This window comes from Hordeum vulgare, chromosome 5H, assembly GCF_904849725.1.
Source record: "Hordeum vulgare subsp. vulgare chromosome 5H, MorexV3_pseudomolecules_assembly, whole genome shotgun sequence".
Classification (NCBI taxonomy): domain Eukaryota; kingdom Viridiplantae; phylum Streptophyta; class Magnoliopsida; order Poales; family Poaceae; genus Hordeum; species Hordeum vulgare.
The window spans coordinates 405,508,167-405,529,216 of NC_058522.1; the positions used below are offsets into that span (position 1 = coordinate 405,508,167).

Below are 21,050 nucleotides of genomic sequence, written 5' to 3' on the forward strand. Positions count from 1 at the left end.
TTCACGTCTTAAGTGCTTGAGAGAAGTAGCAAAGTTCCTCCATCCACGAGGGAGTTTTACAATAATACAACTCGCGACAAACTTGTCCGATAACTCACACTTCAAGAGCTCCAGCTCCTTAGCGAGGGTACTGTATCTCATGAGCCTGGTCCAAAACAGGATGGTTATTAACCATCATGTAATCATGGAAATGCTCATAGCATACTGTTCGCTTCCAGCATCGGTTGCGCGGAACTTAGCTTCGAGTGCATCCCACATGTTTTTGGTAACGCGCATATGAAGATATGTGTCGACCAACTTGTTTCCGATCATAGGAAGAACGGCTCCCGCAAAGACGGTGGTGGCCTCCCTGAACGCCTTCTCCTGTTCAGGAGCAATCGTTCTGCGGGATCCACAGCACCGGTCGAGAACACATTCAAAGTTGTGAGCCACAAGGTGGTCCTCGTCTACCAACGCTTAAAATGCGTTCTAGTAAACTTTTCTAGTTTCAGTGTAGCGGTGAAGCCATGAATAGAAAAGTGCCTAAAATAAGGCTTTTGGATTGTTGGAAATATTAGCACTTTCCCGATTAGACTAATCCACGAGCAAATAACAAGCATGATAAATACAGTATGCACTTCACACTAATACTAAGCATACTGGCACGTGTAGTACATAGAAACAAAATATCAATGAACATGGCATATATGGCTAGCACGAGAACGAGTAAATGAGGGATGAACTTATCATACCCTCCGGCTGGCCAAGGCAACGCGACGACGGTAGCAGCAGCCGGCAACGACGACAAGAAGTAGTCGAAACAGAGGAGAACGGAGACGGAGCAAGTCTCGCCGAGACGCTCCCCCAAAACCTTATTGCCATTCTCCCGGGTAGGATCTCAAACGACGGGGTTTCGGAGGCGCCTGCTCTCCCGACTAACCGTGAACGAGGTCGTGGAGATGGGATCGCCGGAAGCAGCACACGATCTAGGGTTGTATAAAAAGTGAGAGAACGAACGGATTAGGTTTCACTCCACAAACGGCGTCTCCTTATAAAGGTCATCGATAGATGGGCCAGGGCCAGACCCACGACCAAGTCTGCGCGCGTCGTGATGAGACGGGCGGCATAGGAGGAGGAGCGTGCGTGTACAACTTCTCTTTTCAAACTTTTAATGGCATGTGATAGAGCAACCCTTATAAAAGGATATCATTCTTACTACTGTAGCGGTATGATACTAAACTTTCACCACTTACCGTACACCCACATGGACCATAGAGATTAACTAGGAATCATTATCTTATCGGGTCTAAACCCATCTATAATCCAACATATTTTGCATCGGCAAGAAATATGTTCTTCGCATATCATACCCGCAATACGGCTATCGACGCCGGGTCATATTTTGCGTAATAGGGATTTGACTCTTTCTCGTCTTGTTTTTTTTTTTTTGGGTTATTTTCCTGGGTTATTTTCCTGGGTTTGATTTTGAACACAATACTTGTCTTTTTTTTCTTTTTTTTTTCTTTTTGCGGAACACAGTACTTGTCTTGTTGATCAACTCAAGCAAATGATCTATCCAGGCACAAGCTACCTCATTCAATAAGTAGTTATGGATGAATTTCCGGAGCATTTACCTGTATAGTGATGGGACACGGTCAAAATGCACGCTCTTGGCCTCACCGTCCATGGTAACTCATACGCACTAGTCGTTGGGAAAGTGAGGGGAAACTATCCTCAGCGCTGGAAGCGGAAGATGGACAGAGACAACTCACCAGACCAGCGGCCGTGCTCGCTGCTGAATCGCGTTAGACGACTTTGACCACTCTGGCTTATCAAGCTAGGTCCTCACCTTCTATCTGATATTTTGATTCACGTGAATTTCATGTAAATATTTCTTGGCGAACGAGTAAACATCATTAACTTGCTGCCACATCATTGACGGTAAAATGGATTCCTGCAGAGGCGATCGAATCCAATGAAAGATAGCAATACTGTTGCTTTGGAGAAGATGACCCTAGCTGCCCTCTCATCTGACTTCGCCCTTGAACACTCACTCCACCAAAGTTCTTGCTACGCGCATGTTAAACAGCTGATGCAACCATCATCCGCACAGAAATATTTAACCCATCAAAGGTAGATATTACTCCAACAGCGAGCTCTCCATCAACCTCCATAATATTATTAGATGCTTTCTAAATATAAGCCATTTAAAAAAAATTAATTTAAACTATATACGAAATAAAATGAATAAATCTGCACTCTAAAGTACGTCTACTGAAGTGTTTGGTTGGGCTTCCAACCACCGAAAGTCGGATGAAAGCCCAATCAAACACCCTCTACATACATCCATATGTAGTTTGTATTGAAACCTCTAAAATGTGTTATATTTAGAAACCTAAAATGTGCTAAATTTAGAAACGAGGGAGTAGTGCTGTGTTTTTCTAGCGGGGTAATGATGGATAGCACAAGTTAATCGTAAACTGGAGACAGACATCCACTCATCAGATTGCCATCACTAAACACGTTCAAGTAACATCCGCCAGAAGCACAGGTTAGAGAGCTACACTAGCGCTTTTTTACACATGAGCTACAGTGCTACACCAGATATATACAAAATCTAAGAGTTAGAAATCACGGAGGCATCGTTGCATCACAAAAGGCTCGATCAAGATGCAGATTCATCGGGGGTCGGCGATTTGGCATCGGGCTTCAACGAAACTGAGATTTGATTGAGTTTTCGATACTTTTTCGACATAACAAGAGCAAAATTCAAGTCGTCCACCTTCTGGTGGCAGAGCTTCTGCGGATTCTTCATCATCATTATATTAGCTTTCTCTGAACCTTTCAGGACGACATGGGCGATGCTGAACGAATCCCCTTTCTCTAGCGCGAATTGCCATTCATTGGGTGTGATGTGGAACCAGTCCTTGTTTGAAGTCACGGTCGCCTTCACCTCCACATACTCTGCGGCGCCACCCTCAGGCGTGATGACAATGTCATAGGGGAGGCCAGATTCCTTCTCTTCGTTCACCCACTTGACATTGCTAGATCCCAGCTGCCTGACAAGGTATTGGTGTACCGCAGCTTCACCAAGCCTGCCGGTTCTTAACCGCTCATCTTGCTTGTGAACTGTGGCTTTACCAGGCGTGCCAGCTCCTAACTCGCTTCCATCTTCTGCAACATCAGCGAGTTTCTCATCAACGTCAGTTAAATCAGTTTCATCAATCAGACTTGGTGAGCTTCCTGCTTCCAAGTCCAAACAAGCAGGCTCATCATCAACTTCCATAGTACTCTGTACGCCTAGCATATGTTCTGTTGTTGAGTCCTCTTTCACGGCATTATCCCCTTCAACCTTGACGGGAACGGAAGTATCCTCCATGCGTCCACACTTGACAGGGTTGCTAAGCTCTGGTGAAGATGCAATATCATTCGCCTTTATCTCTTGCTGGCTTACGTAAGAGGTTTCAAGATCAGGTGCTGTTTCAGGATTATTTGGTGGGTGGCTTCCAATGATTCCTGGGTTTTTCTTACGCTTGAGGGGGTGTCTGGGTTCATCCGGAGGTTGGAGTTCAGCTGTTGGGGAACTAAATATTTCCTCGGCGACAAACGACGAAGAAAAGGACCAAGCAGCTTCCTGTTCAGGCAACGGAGGCACCTTCTGATTGTTGACAATAAAAAACTCAATTTGTTCCACTGTGGAGTCAGATTCTGACATGGTTTTGACCATGTGAAGAAAATTTGCAAAGTGTAGATCAACAGATCCATCAAAGAAAAGTTTAGAAATTTCCAGAAGAATCGAATGTGAATCAGCTTCTTGAGTAGCATATAAAATATTTCCCTGGAAATGAGTAACAAATAAAATCAATTTTCAAAACCGATAATGTTACTTAGCGAAAATCTGAAAGTTCTGATGCAACACGTCGAGCATGTCCACAGATGACAGTAAGGTCTACATCAAATGTTATTGCTAATAAATGCAATGTAAGATCATGGCAAGATAATTTATATCGCTATTTTCCAGCTGTACAATATATTAGGGCGTGAAAATATATCTAATTTTTTCAGGTGTCCTGCAAGATCTTTACGAAATACTATCCTACCGACATGCATAAAAATGGGATAAATAATGATGCGAGTCGGTCCTAACTATAAACACTGAAAGAAAGTCAGATACTAACCTGTAAAAGACAAGAGCATTCAAATCTGCCCTTGCAAGAACTATCACGTCCTTTCAGCATATATTTGTAGGATAACTTCTCAACAACAATAACTTCAAGACTGCTAAGCTTTGTGACCTCATTTTGCTGAAATTTATTGTAAGTATCTCCATGCATCTTGTAGATGTAACGTTGCATATATGGTAAAAGCCAATTAAGTAAACTAGCCTTTCCTCTGTTGTTCCCTGTACCAGAATGCATTGCTTCACGGTACACAACCTGTGTGAAGGTGGCCATTGTGGATGAGAATCATACAAAAAATGGTTGATCAAAAAATCATACAACAAATGAACACTAGCTAACACAAATTGATTTGAGTACATATTGAGCGTATGCTCCTACTTCCTTCTGATAACCTCAACATTTGAAGGGTCATTGAAGTAAATATGCATGTGTAACTGCACAACTAGCAACACAACGAGGACCATATACCTAATATGGTAATATACTGTAATTTATTGGAAAAAATCTAAACTCGTGAGATTAAATGATGAATGAGGCTTACAGTTATCTATCATTACTCAAACTCATGGTGTTAGGCAGTCACAAACAGATTTAATAAAAGTCAAACATGGTTAAGATCTCTGGGTTCAGGCAAAAGAATGAGCATATATTGTGCAAACTCACACTCAAGTCTCAGTAAGATTTTGGGAGTAAAATACTAAATGTAGAGGAAAATTCAGCAGGAGGGTTAAATTTTGGCCTGCAACTAAATTGACTTCTGAATTCTAAAAAAGGCTGAAAATAAATTTGGTTCAACTGAAGGCACACAAAATTATTTGATTTTTTTGCTAGGACACTTAGCATTCCTTCTTCACAATTTTATACTGAACGTTGAACTTCACAGATATCCTGATTTTGCACTCTGTATGAGAACCCAACTAACATACCAGAAAAAGGAAATATGCAATACAACATACAAGCAAGAATGCCACTTATCAGAATATCGGTTCTGTCATGTGATAGATCTAAACAGATTGGACTTATTCTAACATTCTAGTCAATAGAATCTATGGTTTACAATTGTGGCAGCCATGATCATATGATTTGAGATCTTATGCATAGAGTTCCGATCCAATTCATAATCTTTGATTTTTTTTAAACCTTGTAAAAGATTTTTACTACCTTAGAAAGTGCCGGAATACCTATAATGTTCATCAATGCAGCAACTCTCCCATCCAGTTTTTGTTTGTCATCAAGAGAAAGTTCACCAAATTGTATAAATTCAACATCACGGTTGTTCTTAAATTGCTGCTTCAGCTCATCGTCATCTGCCCAGCAAACAAGGCCAAAAGATGGATGGAGGGACACCCATTTGTAACCCAGGGTTGGCAATACCGTTGTTTCCAACTTCTGAAGAGATTCTTTCAAGAACAAGATATCGTCCATCTTATGACTTCCAGAATGGAGATCATTAGCCCATCTCACAAATACACGAAACACCTACATAGAGTGCCAAAGTGGATTTAATAATGTAGACGAAATCGTCTAGCAGAAAGCCCTAAGCTACCATAAATTGTAATTTTTCGTCCCCGGGGGAGTAGAACCATATTAAGGCTGAAACTGCCAACCCTACAGTATGCAGGTTTGGTATTTCATGCATGAAAAACAACTTACATGATTGGCTACTTGTGAAGGCAATGCAACACTTGATAGCCGGAGCAGTATCTCAAGGTACTCAGATGTCGTTGGTGTCTTTGGTACACCGCATGTCTCAGTAAAGAATTCATGGAGGCTTGGATAAGCCACGGACAGCATCTTTCTCGGAAACATATTCCCCTTTATTAAAATGGATGCATATATCTTTTCACAACAGCCTGTTGGATCATGCCAATACAAATCATTTGAAGACATAAATCTCCCAGTTACAGAATCAGTAGACTGTGAACCATGCAGTGGTGTAAATATAGAGCAGAGTGGTAGGAAATCGCGTTTAATGTTGATCTCTCCACTAGCGGCACCTTCTGACATGAAGGTATAGAATTTGCACATCTGGTCCATTCTGAAGAAAATGCAGGTAAAGAATTGCAGATTATATGGAGCTATGGAGAAATAAAAACAAAATATGTATCAAGTATGTACTCCCTCAGTCCTAAAATATAATACATGTTTAACTTTTCAGTCTCCCATGTGCGATTTTGATTACACTTTTCATTTAATATAGCTACTTGTTTTAGTAAAGGACATATATGACATAAGAGTATTTTATAAGAAAAATAAAACAATATTGTTCTTACATACCCGATTCATATACTTTCACAAATATTGGTGGTCAAAATTTCAAAGATGCTGTTTTGCCATGCTGAGATGGATGAGGTGCTCGCGGTGAAGGGCATCCTAGGTATTTTCGAGGCCGCGTCGGGCTTGCAGGTCAACTATGGCAAGAGCTCGGCCACGACCCTGCATGGCGACGAGGAGAGTGCTGCCTTGCTGGAGGCGTTGGGCTGCCAGGCGGCGAACTTGCCCATCACCTACCTGGGCATACCGCTCACCACCAGACGACCCACTGCGGCTCAGATGCAGCCGCTAGTCGATACTGTGGCTGGCCGCCTCCCGACATGGAAAGCATGGCTCATGAACAAAGCTGGGAGGTTGGCGTTGGTCAAATCGGTCCTCAGCGCGATCCCAATCCACCAGATGCTCGCCCTGGCGCCCCCGAAGAAGACCCTGAAGCAACTAGAGAAGATCCAGCGCGGCTTCCTCTGGGCTGGCCGTACGACTGCTCAGGGAGGACACTGTCACGTTAACTGGCGCGCGGTCAGTCGGCCTCTCGCGCTTGGAGGGCTGGGCATCCACGATCTGGAGCGCACAGGGCTAGCGCTTCGACTGCGGTGGCTCTGGCTATCTAGGACGGACGCCGACAGAGCCTGGCAAGGCCTGGACCTGCAATTCTCCCGTGAGGAGCTCGGCCTCTTCTATGCCTCCACCTTCATGGTGCTAGGTGATGGCCACACGACGCTGTTCTGGGAAGACCGATGGCTGCATGGGCAGTCGATTCGCAAGCTAGCACCCCTGTTGTACCTATGCATCCCCAAGAACAGGAGAAGGGTGCGGACGGTGGCGGAAGGCCTCGCCGGCAATGCATGGGCCCGAGACATCCGCGGCGTCGTGGGGCTGCAAGAGATTGGCCAATACCTAACGACATGGCAGCGCGTCACGCACACCACCTTGTCCGCTGAGCCAGACAGGCTTGTCTGGAAATGGACTGCTAATGGAGAATACTCGGCGCGATCCTGCTATCAGGCAACCTTCCACGGATCCCTCACTTGCCATTCCTGGAAGTTAATCTGGAAGGGATGGGCTCCGCCGAAGGTCAAGTTCTTCCACTGGCTTGTGAACCTGGACCGATGCTGGACCGCGGACAGACTTGCTCGTCGCGGCCTCCCACATCACGCCCGATGCCTGCTTTGCGACCAAGAGCCAGAGACCATTCACCACCTGCTACTGGCATGTCCCTTCGCGCGGCAAGCCTGGCACGAGGCTCTTTCCTGGCTGCGCTTACCAGCCCCCACGCCGGAGCAGGATATCTCCATTCAGGACTGGTGGATTAGGGAGGACTGGTGGATTAGGGCGAGAGATGCAACACCACCATCACTCCGCAAGGCGCTAAGGTCCACCACACTGCTAGTTCCATGGATGATCTGGAAACATAGGAATGCGTGTGTATTTGATCATGCCACTCAGTCGCTCTCCGAGCTCGCGGATGGGATCAAAGATGAGATGAGATGTTGGGCTAGAGCTGGGGACAAGGGGCTTAGGGTAGTCTTGCCCCCATCCTGGGATGTCCATTGAACTACTTGTAATCTGTTGTAACCGTCTCCTCTGAGACTGACTTTCCCTCTTTTCAATACAAAGAAACGCACATCTCTGCGTTTTCTCGAAAAAAAATTCAAAGTGTTGACAGCGCATATTATAATGTGCATTCATATCTTGGAAATGGAGTACCGTGTAGTTTTGTTGGATAGCTGCAAATGTTTAAGAATATAATTGTCCTTTTACAGTTTAATCTACATTCTAAACTTGCATAGTACGTAATATTTAATGTTAACTTTTCTGACAGAATATTTATCTAATGTTACAGCTGAAAATGGAGTGCCATGCTGCCCATGCAGCACACACTATAATGTGCATTCTAAACTTGAACATAGGCGAATAGTTTTGAAATGTCCAGTTAACTAGATAAGTAATATCTGGTGTTTGACAAACATAGGCAAAATGTGATGGTCAAGCAAAAAATAAGTAATATCCGGAAATGTCACCGCATGTTGTAATTTATAGAGAACACGACTTTTTAGGGGACAACTGGAAATTTAATGAAATAAATAACTCCAAAATAAACCTCATCCCACCTTATCCTTGGTGTGAGACAAGTTAAAAGTACGTTTCTACATTATTAGTAACTACTAGCTAGTAGTACCATTTTTCTGTTGTTCAAATAGTAGATGGAGACACCCCATACCTTGCACTAAAATTAGCTTGTGATGTTATCCAGTGATTGAGGATCAATAAAGCGTCACTGTGGGATACTGTTGTCTTGAATCCAATATCATTCCTTAGTAATGTGCTTGATAACTATTCCACAGGAACAAGGTAAGACATTATGATGAAAACACAATATAGTTTGGCAAGAATAAACTACTACTAAGTACTAACCAGTGGTTTAGCGTATGGGGCAACACTGCCAAGAAGAGAGCGCACATTTTTTAAATCACAAAATAGATCTCTTGCGCAATGAAGGTCCTCATCCATACTCGATGCTATCCACTTGAAGTTTCGCAGACACTTCATAAAGGAAGAGTCAACTTTTCTCTTTTCACCACAATCTGTTGCATTTGTGAGACTCCTAGATTTTGTACTATAATAATCATTCCAGTATTTGTCTAGAACCTTGAGAAGATATATACAATTTTCTCGCAAATTCTTTGAGGTGAGTGTTGATAACATTGTCGTCAATTCTGGCGACTCCCAGTCATACACAATACAAGGTGTCCCAGGTATGCCACCTTGGAAGGGAGTACCATTTTGGAAGTCATCAGCCTCAAATATATTTTTCTCAACTTCCATTACCTGAACAAAATCAGTCACACCTAACTGCTCGAAAAATTGCCTCCAACTTTGCAATTTGAATTGCAATGAAGCGGAACTATGATGTGTCAAATAACAAGTGTCAAGTTCAATCCATGCCATGTCTACATTCAGAAGGAGCTTGCCTATGTCCACAGAATTTCCATAATGTTTACTGAAGTGAATGGGTACATCAGCTGGGCACTTATAGCCATTGTTCGTAAGTAAGACGGGCATCTTGCGTAATTCTGAGACAATCTCTTCTTTCTCAGGGTTGCAGCTTATACAGGGGGCCCGAAGATGTAGCATGATAAAACTCATATATTCTGTCATCATTTTCTCTTCTGGATTAGCATCTGTAGTATTAGACAATGACACCAGGATGTGATTTTTTATAATGTCATGTCCAGACAACTTCAGCACACCAACTTTCAATAAAATATCTATAAGGTCACTTGTTCTCGTCTCTTTGACAATGTAACTATTTTTGCAGGACATGGAGAGGATGTGTGGGCTCACAATGCGAAGGCTACTGTACAGAACTGGGAAGCTTTGCATGCTGATTTTGGATCCGGGCAGAGAGTCGAGAAGATCACAATTCAACCATATTGGGCCATCTGCTATACAGCTAAATGAACCATCTGAAAGTGGGATGCATTTCATTTTCCTGAGAGAACATAAAGTATCACTTTCAAAATTTGTTCTGAAGGGAAGATCCCGAGAAGAATGAGACAGCAACGCCGAATGAAGTGTAACAAACCAAGCACATAGCCATTCCAGTCCCAGTGACTCAATGCAACCATCAGTTTGGCAAATAGATGACATAACATCAGTCAAAACTTTCGGTCCATACTCATGTATACCTAAGGCCCTTGACAATGTATCGGATACAGTAACATCTTTTGATAAATATCCAAGGTGAAGATGTTCATGGAGTATGGTATCAGGCAATAGCATCCTAGCCTGTTCATCCCAACCCCTTAGTGTGTTGCATGGGTGGACCCACTGCAAACTGGAGCCCTCCAAAACCATGCAGCGGGTCAGGCGCAACTTGGAAAGGATCAAATGAGGGAGCTGCGAAAAGAACCCACGAACTTCTCCTGGTAGAGGCACAAAACTCATCAAGGCTGTAACAGCTTTTCCAGCGCAGTTTCGGAAGCAAGGTAGAGCACAGAAAGATTCTTGCGTGCTAACAAATAAAGATGGGAATTCAGACAGCAACCATTGGTTCCATGCGCTATCTGCATCCACTTCTTCTCTAGAAGAAGGCAAGACAAAATCTCCTTGAAGAATGAATTTAAGACCGTAGTTCCTTAGAGGAAGGAAAGCAAACACAGGTTGTTGCTTCAAATTAGGTTCATACTCTCCATCCTCTGTCTCCTGCAAACAAAATGCCATAGCTATCTCTGTGCTACAGACACCATGACGAACAAGCGAGCCCTGTAGTTTCTTAGTAACTACCAACCAGCTCACTGTCTCATTCCCATGTGAGATTTTCACAATGCCATCAGCAAGAGATTTTCGTCTCATCACTAGAAATTTCTCACTGAGCATATTTTTTAATTTGATGCATTTTAGCCTGTGAAGGAACAAGAGCAGAGATGGGTCAAGATCTGAAAACATGGACACGACCGAGCACATATCAGTACTCTCCCTGAAGTTTGACCCGAAAGGGAGCAAAATACAAGTGTTCCAGGAGGAGCATGCAACGTAGCTATCTTCCGAAGATAATATTCTACTCAAAGGGTTAGTATCAAAAGGTGGAATTGCAGTCGGCAAGATAAAACCAATCTGGCCTTCTGTAATGTCGAATTTCACATGAAAACCATTTGAATGGATCTCTGGAGCATCAGTTACCTGCAAAATAATGAATATGTATTTGTCAAAATTAGGATAATATGTAACTCAGAGCAGAACAGGAAGTCTTAAAATATGGAAAAGGAAAGGTACATGTACAGTTAAACTGACTGATGAAACAAGATATATATGCACTTAAGATGGTAGCCACATATATAATTTAATTGAAAATTAATTCTATTTACACCTACCCGAAATACTGACTTGAATCCAATGCCTTTATTTCCAATATACCCCATGTTTGACCCTTTCTTTGTAGAATTACCAATGTCACACAACGCTCTAATGTTATCAGCAGAAAAGCCCGTCTCGTTATTAAGAACAGCAATTCCATCATCCTGAAGAACAAACGCTAATGTTGGTTCGACATCCTTGAGATAAGTATTGTCATCAGCATTCTGTATCTGAAATATAGAAGAATAATGCCACCAAATCAATATCTGCAGACACATACCACTCCCAAACACATAGACGAAATAAAACAAAATAAAAGAGGAATGAATGGGATTAAAAGCATACTAGCTCAAGGATTATGTGAGAGTCCTGGGAATATAGCTCTTGTGAGAGACAATGAAGGGCTCTGCCAAGTCGAGCATGCTGCTTTTTCAGCAAGCTGCTATCAGTATAACTTAGTGTCTGATCCAAACCAAACTCCTCTTGACGTATAGTTTCAATAATAAGAGCTGCTTTCTCAAGATTTATTTCTTCAATCGCTGGGGGCTTGTTTGTAGCTAGTAATTCAGTCATGTCTGCCTTGCTTCCATCAGGATCTAACACTTGCATATTTTCATTACCTATAGCCTCCAAGCCAGGAAACGATTTATTTCTCTCATTTACTACCATGTCATCATCTGTGGTAGTAAGCATGTTAGTATTTTTATGTGGATGACCTCCAGATACAGTCGATGCATGACAAGAAGATGAATTAGTTTCTCTGTTTCCATAAGCATCTTCAGTCCGACATGTTGTGGAACAATCTTCAACCCATTCGGCGACTCCAAGTGATGATCCAATGTTGCGAAGCATGCAAAGCTGCCAAGTTTCACTGCATGCATGCAAAATGGGTGAATAGCAATTCTTAGTAACAGTCCGAAGTCCTGACAATAGTATATCTGCTGCCAGACTCCAGAATTCAGAAGGTAGATGGCCAAGACAGCCTAGTATAAATTTCGCAATGAACTGAAGAGTGCGGTCGATGTTTAATAAGCTTTTAGACGTAATCTTTCTTACACAAGTGTTCTCAGGATTTCCTTGAATACGACCCATATAGTGAGAAGAAGAGCTACGCTGTTCAGCAATTTGTGTATGCACTTCCTCATACATATTTTTTTTCCCTTCAGAACCAGTGCTGATCAAATCGATGTTGCTATTCATTATAGCATCTATTGCGCGTTGTGCATAACACTTCAGTAACGCAATTGGAGCATTGCTGGAACCATTGTAAATGTGTAGCAAGGAAAGCAGCTTCACTGCCACTTGAAAAGGTGATTGCTGAATGACAGCTTCTAGAAAATGCTCAACAGTGGCTGATGGATCTATTCTCACAAACCTGCCGTCTCTGGTCACAATGCATGATAAATCTTGAATTGGGCCTGTATTTAGCAACCAATGTATGAAGGAGCCCAGTGAAGGAGCAAACAGCATATCCCAATTTGACCAAAGAAGAAGATCAGACAAGAAGGGAGCCTTGAGTAAGCACTTAATTGCTTCTTGTGAAGAAACTGAACTAGGATAAGATTGTGGAGCAATATCATTTCCCAACACATCACCATTACCTAGAAAAATCCCAGACCAGCGTTTCTGCAACAGTGCGATGGAAAATTTGATGGTGTTTGTCTGCATGCTCTTTCTTTGAGCCTCAATAGTGCCAATGAGTCCTCCTAATTTGTTTTGCACTATGTCAAGAGTGATTGTTGGAAACTGCCTTTTCAGAAGCTTAAGGAGACTATCCACAGAAAATTCACCATTTTCCAGCCAGTTACTCTCAGCTTGACAGAGTAAAACTTCAATTTGTTGCTGCATTACACAAACTTCCAGAGAGGAAGAACTAGAAAGCTCCCCATTAAAGAAACCACTCCAGTTAGGGGGGAAATGATGACCATGTCTATCCAAAAACTCAAGGAAAGTCCCATGGCCAAGAACACTAAATTGCTGTGCTGAAAACTGACTGGTTACCCATGATTCGCATTCATGAAGTTTCTTCAGAGAGAACACATTTTTCAGTTGCAAAGACCCTTCACTTGCTCCGATGTTGGATTCAAAATATGCAGTTGTTCTTTTGATGACATCATCAACTGCAACACCTGCACAAACCAATGTCAAGTGTGAAAAGGTCTTCTGTATAGACAGATTATAAAGGCATTTGTTGTCACGCGCACACACAAAAAGGGACCACGATACCAACTCGCATTATATATTCTTGAGTACCGAGAACAATTGTGTGTGTGATGGGGGTAGGGGGGGGGGGGAGAGAGAGAGAGAGAACTGTCTCGAGGTTTATGGCTGCCCTCATTACTGCATCCAGGTTTATGATCTGTGCCTTCGGGAACGGCAAGTTTTAATGACGGACATAAAGGAGCTCCGATTAATCTAACCTGCATATCCGTGTAAAGGGTGAATACAGATACCGAAACGGTAACATTACGTTACGACAACAAAAAAACACCTCTAGCTGGGGAAATATAATATGAATCATAAATGTTTAGCTACATTACACAACTGGACATTAGTGGATGTATCAGAGTGAACAGAATAAGCATCAACGTTGTAAGACTCTGACTTTGATATAGCACATATATGTGGATACAAGCTAGAAGCTACATAAAGGAGCAAACAAAACATTACATGGACTGCTGTGCATATCATTCCAGATCTCTTTGTCCCCACAAGAAAGTATATGCTCATCTATTCACATCCTGATATTCAAATTAATATAAACAACTAGTATCAGTATCAGGTTTCAGATTATGTGCACTGGAGTGTCATGTAATTTTTGCAAACAACATAGACGAATTTATGAAGTAGAGAAATTCGCAACTACAGGAGGGCATCCTCATCATACGCACAGCATGGGGAGAAAAGTACAAAATTCAAGGATATGTGAGCAGACATATATAAAATGTATAAACTGCATATAAACAAGATAATAAACTTACAGCAGCATTGAGCAAGCCAATGGAGGGGTATTGCGTGAATATTCTTTTCACTCTGTCCATTTGTTTTGGGGTTAGCGTGTCATAGCTCTTCAGCATGGTTTCCAGGATCTGCATGGTGATAAGTTAAATAAGGTTGCATCAGAAATAGAGAGGCTGGCTGAACTGAACATATCATTATCTGAGTTGGGCTTTCAGTGATTTTAATGCGTTGAGATGCAAATACGGATCCGCTCCCTCAGTTTCTGAATATAAGTGTAGCGACCCGACCCGAAACGGTCAAGTCTCTGTGTATATGTACCATCCCAAGATCATGCTTGCACACACAATATATCAAAGTTCAATCACACCTGCTTTATTACATCGAAATCTCATGTAGAGTGTTTATTACAAAAATAATAAATTGGCTGGAGGCCAACTCATGAGATGAACTATTGTCGAAGACGTAGAAGATAGCGAGTCCATCCGACTCCAAGGACATATCACTGAGCGTATAACGTTGCCTCACTCCTGGTCCGAATAAACATCTGCAACATGAGACGTTGCAGCCGTATAGGTCAGCATTTTTGAATATGCCGGCAAAGTCACAAGAGAGAACTGGTAAAAATAATCATTTACACTATATGCAAGTATGGTTGTGGGGCTATAAGTTAAAGTTTTAACGATAAGCTGACTTTCCCTACAACAAAGAAGCAAAAACAAAAATATTACTACAAGGTTGGTTGTTAATGAGATGTTTCCGCCAACCAATTCTCATACCCCAATTATTAATGAACTCAATTCATTATTATTTATTGTGTTGAGAGTTCCTGGTAGTTTCAGTTCCAAAGGCTCAACTTGTCTACCAGCTCCTGGTAGTTGTTGAAGGTAGGAACAGTCAACTGTGTTAAGCTTCATGCACTAGCCAACGCAACCAAAAGTCCGAACTGATGGAAATGGCTAGGCAATCCACATATACACTTCAACACCCCCCCTCACGTGTAACGCAGAAAGTCAACACGTGGACAAACTCAGAGGTATGGCTCAAGAGGCCTATACGTGAACAGATAGGGGGCGACAGCAATTTTTGAATAAACTGCGAAAGCCAGGACTTGAACTCAAGACCTTAGGCTCTGATACCATGTTAAGCTTCATGCACTAGCCAACACAACGAAAAGTCCGAACTAATGGGAAAGGGCTAGGCAATCCACATATACACTTCAACAAACTGAATGCTCAGTTCATCATTAAGTCCCTCCAAAAACTTCTCCTACTTGGCAGCAGCATCAGCCACATCTCCGGGAGCATATTTGGCCAACAAACTGAACTCGCCCACGTACTGGAGCCACAAAACGGTTGCCCTGGCGTAAGTTGCGAAACTTACGCTTCTTCAAGCTCATGGCTCCAGCTGAGACATGTGCAGTGCGGAAGGCCTGCTTGAATTGATAGTGGCAATGGCAATGGGAAGGGCATCTCCAGCCGTTGGAGCCCCCAAGAACACCACCGAACCAAAAAAGTTGGTGTCTTGGGGGGCCAAATGCTTCATCCGACGAAAATAGGGGTGCATGGGGAGGATATCTTCCCAGCCACACCCCACCCCAACCAAAAGTTTGTGAGGGAAATGATTAAATGGGCCAAGAAAAAGGACACGTGGGGAGACACGATTCGCCAAAACTTCCGCCGGCGCCCCCAAGAGCCCCCAGTGCGCTGGGTTTCGCCGACGCTATTTTGACGTCTTGGGGGGCGTGGTTGGGCCGTCTTTCGGCCAAAAAGCATCCCCGGGCCTAATACCAAACCTAAAAAGGTGCCCTAGGGGCATCCTTTGGGGGGGAGATGCTCTAAGTGGTGGTGAAGTTCTCCCACCAAGAAGTTGTTGGTCCTTCCAGCTGGTGTGCGGCAAATCGCATCTTTTCCGCTTTAGTGCATCTAACATTAATCAGGTCTCTTTCCATCTTACGGAGCCAATCATCTGCCACCATGGGCTCAGTGCTGCTGGAAAAAGTTGGTGGATTCAGCGTCAAGAAACGGGTGAGGTTGTCGGCCTACGGTGGAGGGTTGTTGTTGGCTTAGTTCTGGATCAATATCTGCATCAGTGCATTCTGTTGCTGGATCAGCTGAGTGAGCTCCGGTGGGAAGTTGGATCCAGGATCACGTCTCACAGAGGCATCTGATGTTTTAGAGTGGATGAGAATTAGAATAAAACAAGGGTCTAAAGAAAAAATAACACTACTCATATGCATGCAACAATCATTAACACACTAAACATTCATTTATTCAACTCAAAGATGGTTCAATCTCGGGATACAAGTCTTACGACAAATCGAAACATCATCCTAATCGATCAACGAGAAAAAATAAAGATACCATGATGGTCATGACTAAGTGTCCTCCTCAGAACTCCATATTGGTGCGTCCTCCAATGGTGCTCTCCTCGTAGTCATCATCGTTGCTCACGAAGAGGCCATTGGCGTCATTCGGGTGAAGGTCTTCTCCCTGGTCCAGTTTCTCCTTCATGGTTGCAATATAAAGTTTCAAGTTCTTGATCCTCTCCAGAAAATCCTCGACTTCCTCTTCATGCCCGTAGTGGGTTCTACACGCTCCACCTCTAGTTCAACTTCACAGAACATCAGCTTCCTGATCGTCTTCGTGCTTCTGCGCAACTGAGTGTCCTAAGTGCTGATGTGAACCTCCAAGTCTTGGACGAATGAAATGATGGAGCCGTCATTCGTGGTGCGTACGATCTCTCCATCTACAGTCCTGCGGGAGATCATGGTCAGGTCTGATCCGATGAGATCGCCTCTGTACTTCTCCCTCGTGCGTCCAAGTGCACGATGAACTGTCATGTTTCTCCCAAGAATCCAAGTGGGAGAAACAAACTGGAAGTCGATGGGCTCTTGAGTACATGGCAGTTCATCGTGCACTTGGACGCATCAGGGAGGAGTACAGAGGCGATCTCATCGGATCAGACCTCACCATGATCTCTCGTAGGACTGCAAATGGATAGATTGTACGCACCAGGAATGACGGCTCCATCATTTCATTCGTCAAGACTTGGGGGTTCACATCAGGACTCTGGAGACTCAGCTGGGCAGAAGCACGAAGATGGTCAAAAAGCTGATGTTCAAATTCACTGAAGGATGAAGTGCGTGAATCCCACTACGAGAATGAAGAGGAAGTCAAGGATCTTCTAGAGAGGATCAAGAACTTGAAACTTTATATTGCAACCATTGAGAAGAAATTGGACCAGGGAGAAGATCTTCACTTGAATGACGTCAATGGCCAGCAACGATGATGACTACAAGGAGAGCACCATTGGAGGACGCACCAATATGAAGTTGCGAGGAGGACACTTAGTCATGACTACCATGCTACCTTTATTTTTTTCTCGTTGAGCGATTAGGCCGATGTTTCAATTTATCATAAGACTTGTATCCCGAGATTAAACCAGGTCTGAGTTTAATAAATGAATATTTGGTGTGTTAATGATTGTTGCATGCATATGGGTACTGTTATTTTCTCTTTAGACTCTTGTTCTATTCTAATTATCATCCACTGTAAAACATCAGATGCCTCTGAGACGTGACCCCGGATCCAACTTCCCACCGAACCTCACTCAGCTGATTTAGCAGCAGAATGCATCAGTGCAGATATTGATCCAGAACCAAGCCAACAACAACAACCCTTCACCACAGGCCGACAACCTCATCCGTTTCTTGAGGCTGAATCCACCATCTTTTTCCAACGGCACTGAGCCATGGTGGCAAATGATTGGCTCCGTAAGATGGAAAGAGAGTTGATTACCACTGGATGCACTGAAGCGGAAAATGTGCGATTTGCCGCACACCAGCTGGAAGGACCGACAGCTTCTTGGTGGGAGAACTTCACCACCACTTATCACATTGCCACTGTGATATGGGATCAATTCAAGCGGGCGTTCCGCACTGCACATGTCTCAGCTGGAGCCACGAGCTTGAAAAAGCATGGGTTTCGCAACTTACGCCGGGGCAACCGTTCTGTGGCTCGGTACGTGGACGAGTTCAACTTGTTGGCCAGATATGCTCCCACAGATGTGGCTGATGCTGCTACTAAGCAGGAGAAGATTTTGGAGGGACTTAATGATGAACTGAGCATTCAGTTGACCGTTCCTACCTTCAACAACTACCAGGAGCTGGTAGACAAGTTGAGCCTTTGGAACTGAAACTACCAGGAACTCCGACACAACAAATAATAATGAATTGAGTTTATTAATAATTGGGGTATGAGAATTGGTTTACGGAAACATCTCATTAACAACCAACCTTGTAGTAATATTTTTGTTTTTGCTTCTTTATTATAGGAAAAATCAACTTTTCGCTAAAACTTCAACTTATAGCCCCACCAGCCATACTTGCATATAGTATAGATAATTATTTTTACCAATTCTCTCTTGTGAATTTTCCAGCATTCAAAAATGCTGACCTACACGGCTGCAACGTGTCATGTTGCAGAGGTTTATTCCGCAAGGAGTGAGTCAACGTTCTACGTTCGATGATATGCCCTTGGAGTCGGATGGACTCGCTTTTTTCTACGTCTTATGCAGTAATTTATCTCATGAGTTGGCCTCCATCCAATTTATTATATTTGAAAATATATTATTTTTATAATAAAGACTCTACATGAGATTTCGATGTAATAAAGCAGATGTAATTGAACTTTGATGTATACACTGATGTAAAGAGACTTGACCGTTTAGACTACATACGGATGTATATAGACATTTTTAGAGTGTAGATTCACCCATTTTGCTCCTTATATAGTCATACTAAAATCTCTAAAAAGGCTTATAGGGCTTATATTTAGGAACAGATGGAGTATGAATTATGATGGAACAAGTACCATACACATAGACATAGGTGATTATTCCTCGAGACCCTAGTTATTATCTGAACGAAACATGGATTCACCATTATTAGATGTAAACTTATAAAGCATACCGTGTCAACTGGATGTTGACGGCACGGCTCGCTCCAGGTTGCTATAAACTCCTGCAGCTTATCCAAGCTAAGGATGTATTGTTCTTCTTCACGTTTTTGCTTCTTCTTCTTTGAGGGATGTTTGGACCAGGAGTCCGGGCAATCCTGCAGCTTATGAAAACCGAGGAGAGATGGTTTTTCCTCATGTTTTCGCTTCTTGGTGGGCCGTTCCACCACCCGAAACCAAGAGTCCGGCCAGTCGTGGTCGGAAAATTCATCATCTGAATCAACGCGCATGCGGAAGCCCGGCGACTTCTCTGTGGCACATTGCCCGCCTTGAGATCCGACGCCGGCCACGATCCCAGAAGAAAGTGCGGCCGCCAGGTGAGCAGGGGAGCCGGCTTGCTGGCCGAAGCCGCCGCCATCGCCACCGGATCCGCTCCCATCACCAAACACGATCTGGCCGGCATTACCCCCGCCGCTGCCGAAGTTGCCGGCGAACGGGCCGAAGCCGCTGCCGAAACCAGCGGTTCCACCGCCTAAACCGACACCGCGGCGGTGGCCATCGCCGTCGCCGCCGTTTCCTCGTCCAGCGCCGAAAGACCACGCCATCCCTGCATGCGGAGGGAATCCTCGCCAACGATCGAGATTGGGTAGGGATTCGAGCGGGATTGGGGAGAGAGCCAGGGAGAAGAGGGGACACGATAGAGAGGTGGGATTAAAGAGTAGTAATTCTTCAGCGATGGTCTGTGGGTTCGGTTACGCAGGGCAGGGGTTTTTCTTCGGCAAATGATTCCCCATTGACCGCACGATCCACCGGGAATTCAGAGATGAACGTCAGGATGTGCGTCGCTCTCAGATACGCATATCAGGCCAGCCAGAACAAGCCGGCTAGGATTTTAACCCAAGTACCAGATCCTACTCCCTCCGCAATTCTTTCCGGCAACAATTATCTTTACCTAATAATAAGGAGGCTATTGTTTCCGTCGGAAAACCCATCAAGATGATTTTACAAAAAAGTCCTTACTGTTTATGACAATTAAACTCGTAGTATATATTAAATATTTTTTAAAATACTCATATCTTTTAAACCATAACTCCAAATTTAACATATTATATATGAAATTTGATTAGAAAAATATGTAGAATTTAAATATGATATTATTTTATTTGTTAAACGTTTAATAAAAATAATATCTACGGTGTAATCTTAATAAATAAGTCATTATTTGTCTTTTTTTCATACCGGTACTCATCCGGATTAGGGATGAACACGTCAACAAAATCAGGATTAGAGATGAAACTGAAGGTCACTTGACTGATTCTTTGTACGTATTAAATCTACATGCAAGTCGTGTTAAAATAGAAGACCTCTGAAATTTTGAACTGCATTTTTGTAGGATAAGACGATCTTTATTTGTGTCGTAACTACAAATTCTTAGATTATAGACCATTTTTTATAAATTAAGAGCGTGTGGTATTTCTTTCTTCCGTTGCAACGCATGGGCCTTTTTGCTAGTTTAGATAAAAAAAAGTAGATGCATTTGTTTTTAAAAAAAACATCGTAAATGCCTATCATTCTTTGTTTATCAGTAGAAATATGCCAGTGTGTTACAACGACGGAAATAAATCATTTCATTCACTAGCAATCCATTAGTGTTGTCACTTTTTACTTCCACCACCAGAACATCCTTAATATGGTCATATTGTTCTCCCGTAAAAAATATGATCACATTGTCCACCTATTCACGATGAACGTAATCCATCCCAAGGCAATGATGCACTTTATCATCATACTCTAGTACAGCCTCACAAGCCCCCTAAGCTTGTAATTCTTTGGATTTATGATA

At 43.0% G+C, this 21,050-nt stretch overlaps 1 protein-coding gene across 4 annotated transcripts; it reads right to left on the reverse strand.

Annotated features, from left to right (window-relative positions):
* Positions 1–2,448: 2,448 nt before the first annotated feature.
* Positions 2,449–20,051, reverse strand: LOC123395186 (protein NO VEIN-like). 4 transcript variants are annotated; one of them, XM_045090126.1, is made up of 11 exons: positions 19,222–20,039; positions 14,273–14,380; positions 13,603–13,711; positions 11,637–13,420; positions 11,309–11,521; positions 8,850–11,117; positions 8,656–8,768; positions 5,814–6,198; positions 5,322–5,639; positions 4,158–4,415; positions 2,449–3,817 (listed from the first exon to the last, which is right to left on the reverse strand). In XM_045090126.1, the coding sequence occupies exons 1-11, from the start codon at positions 19,810–19,812 to the stop codon at positions 2,645–2,647; spliced, it is 7,320 nt and encodes a 2,439-aa protein (XP_044946061.1). In that variant the 5' UTR covers positions 19,813–20,039; the 3' UTR covers positions 2,449–2,644. The 4 variants fall into 4 exon arrangements, with proteins under 4 accessions (XP_044946061.1, XP_044946060.1, XP_044946062.1 ...); XM_045090125.1 differs by having other exon boundaries at positions 13,522–13,711; XM_045090127.1 differs by lacking the exon at positions 19,222–20,039 and adding an exon at positions 13,962–14,032 and having other exon boundaries at positions 13,522–13,711; positions 14,273–14,365.
* Between the last annotated feature and the right edge of the window lie 999 nt (positions 20,052–21,050).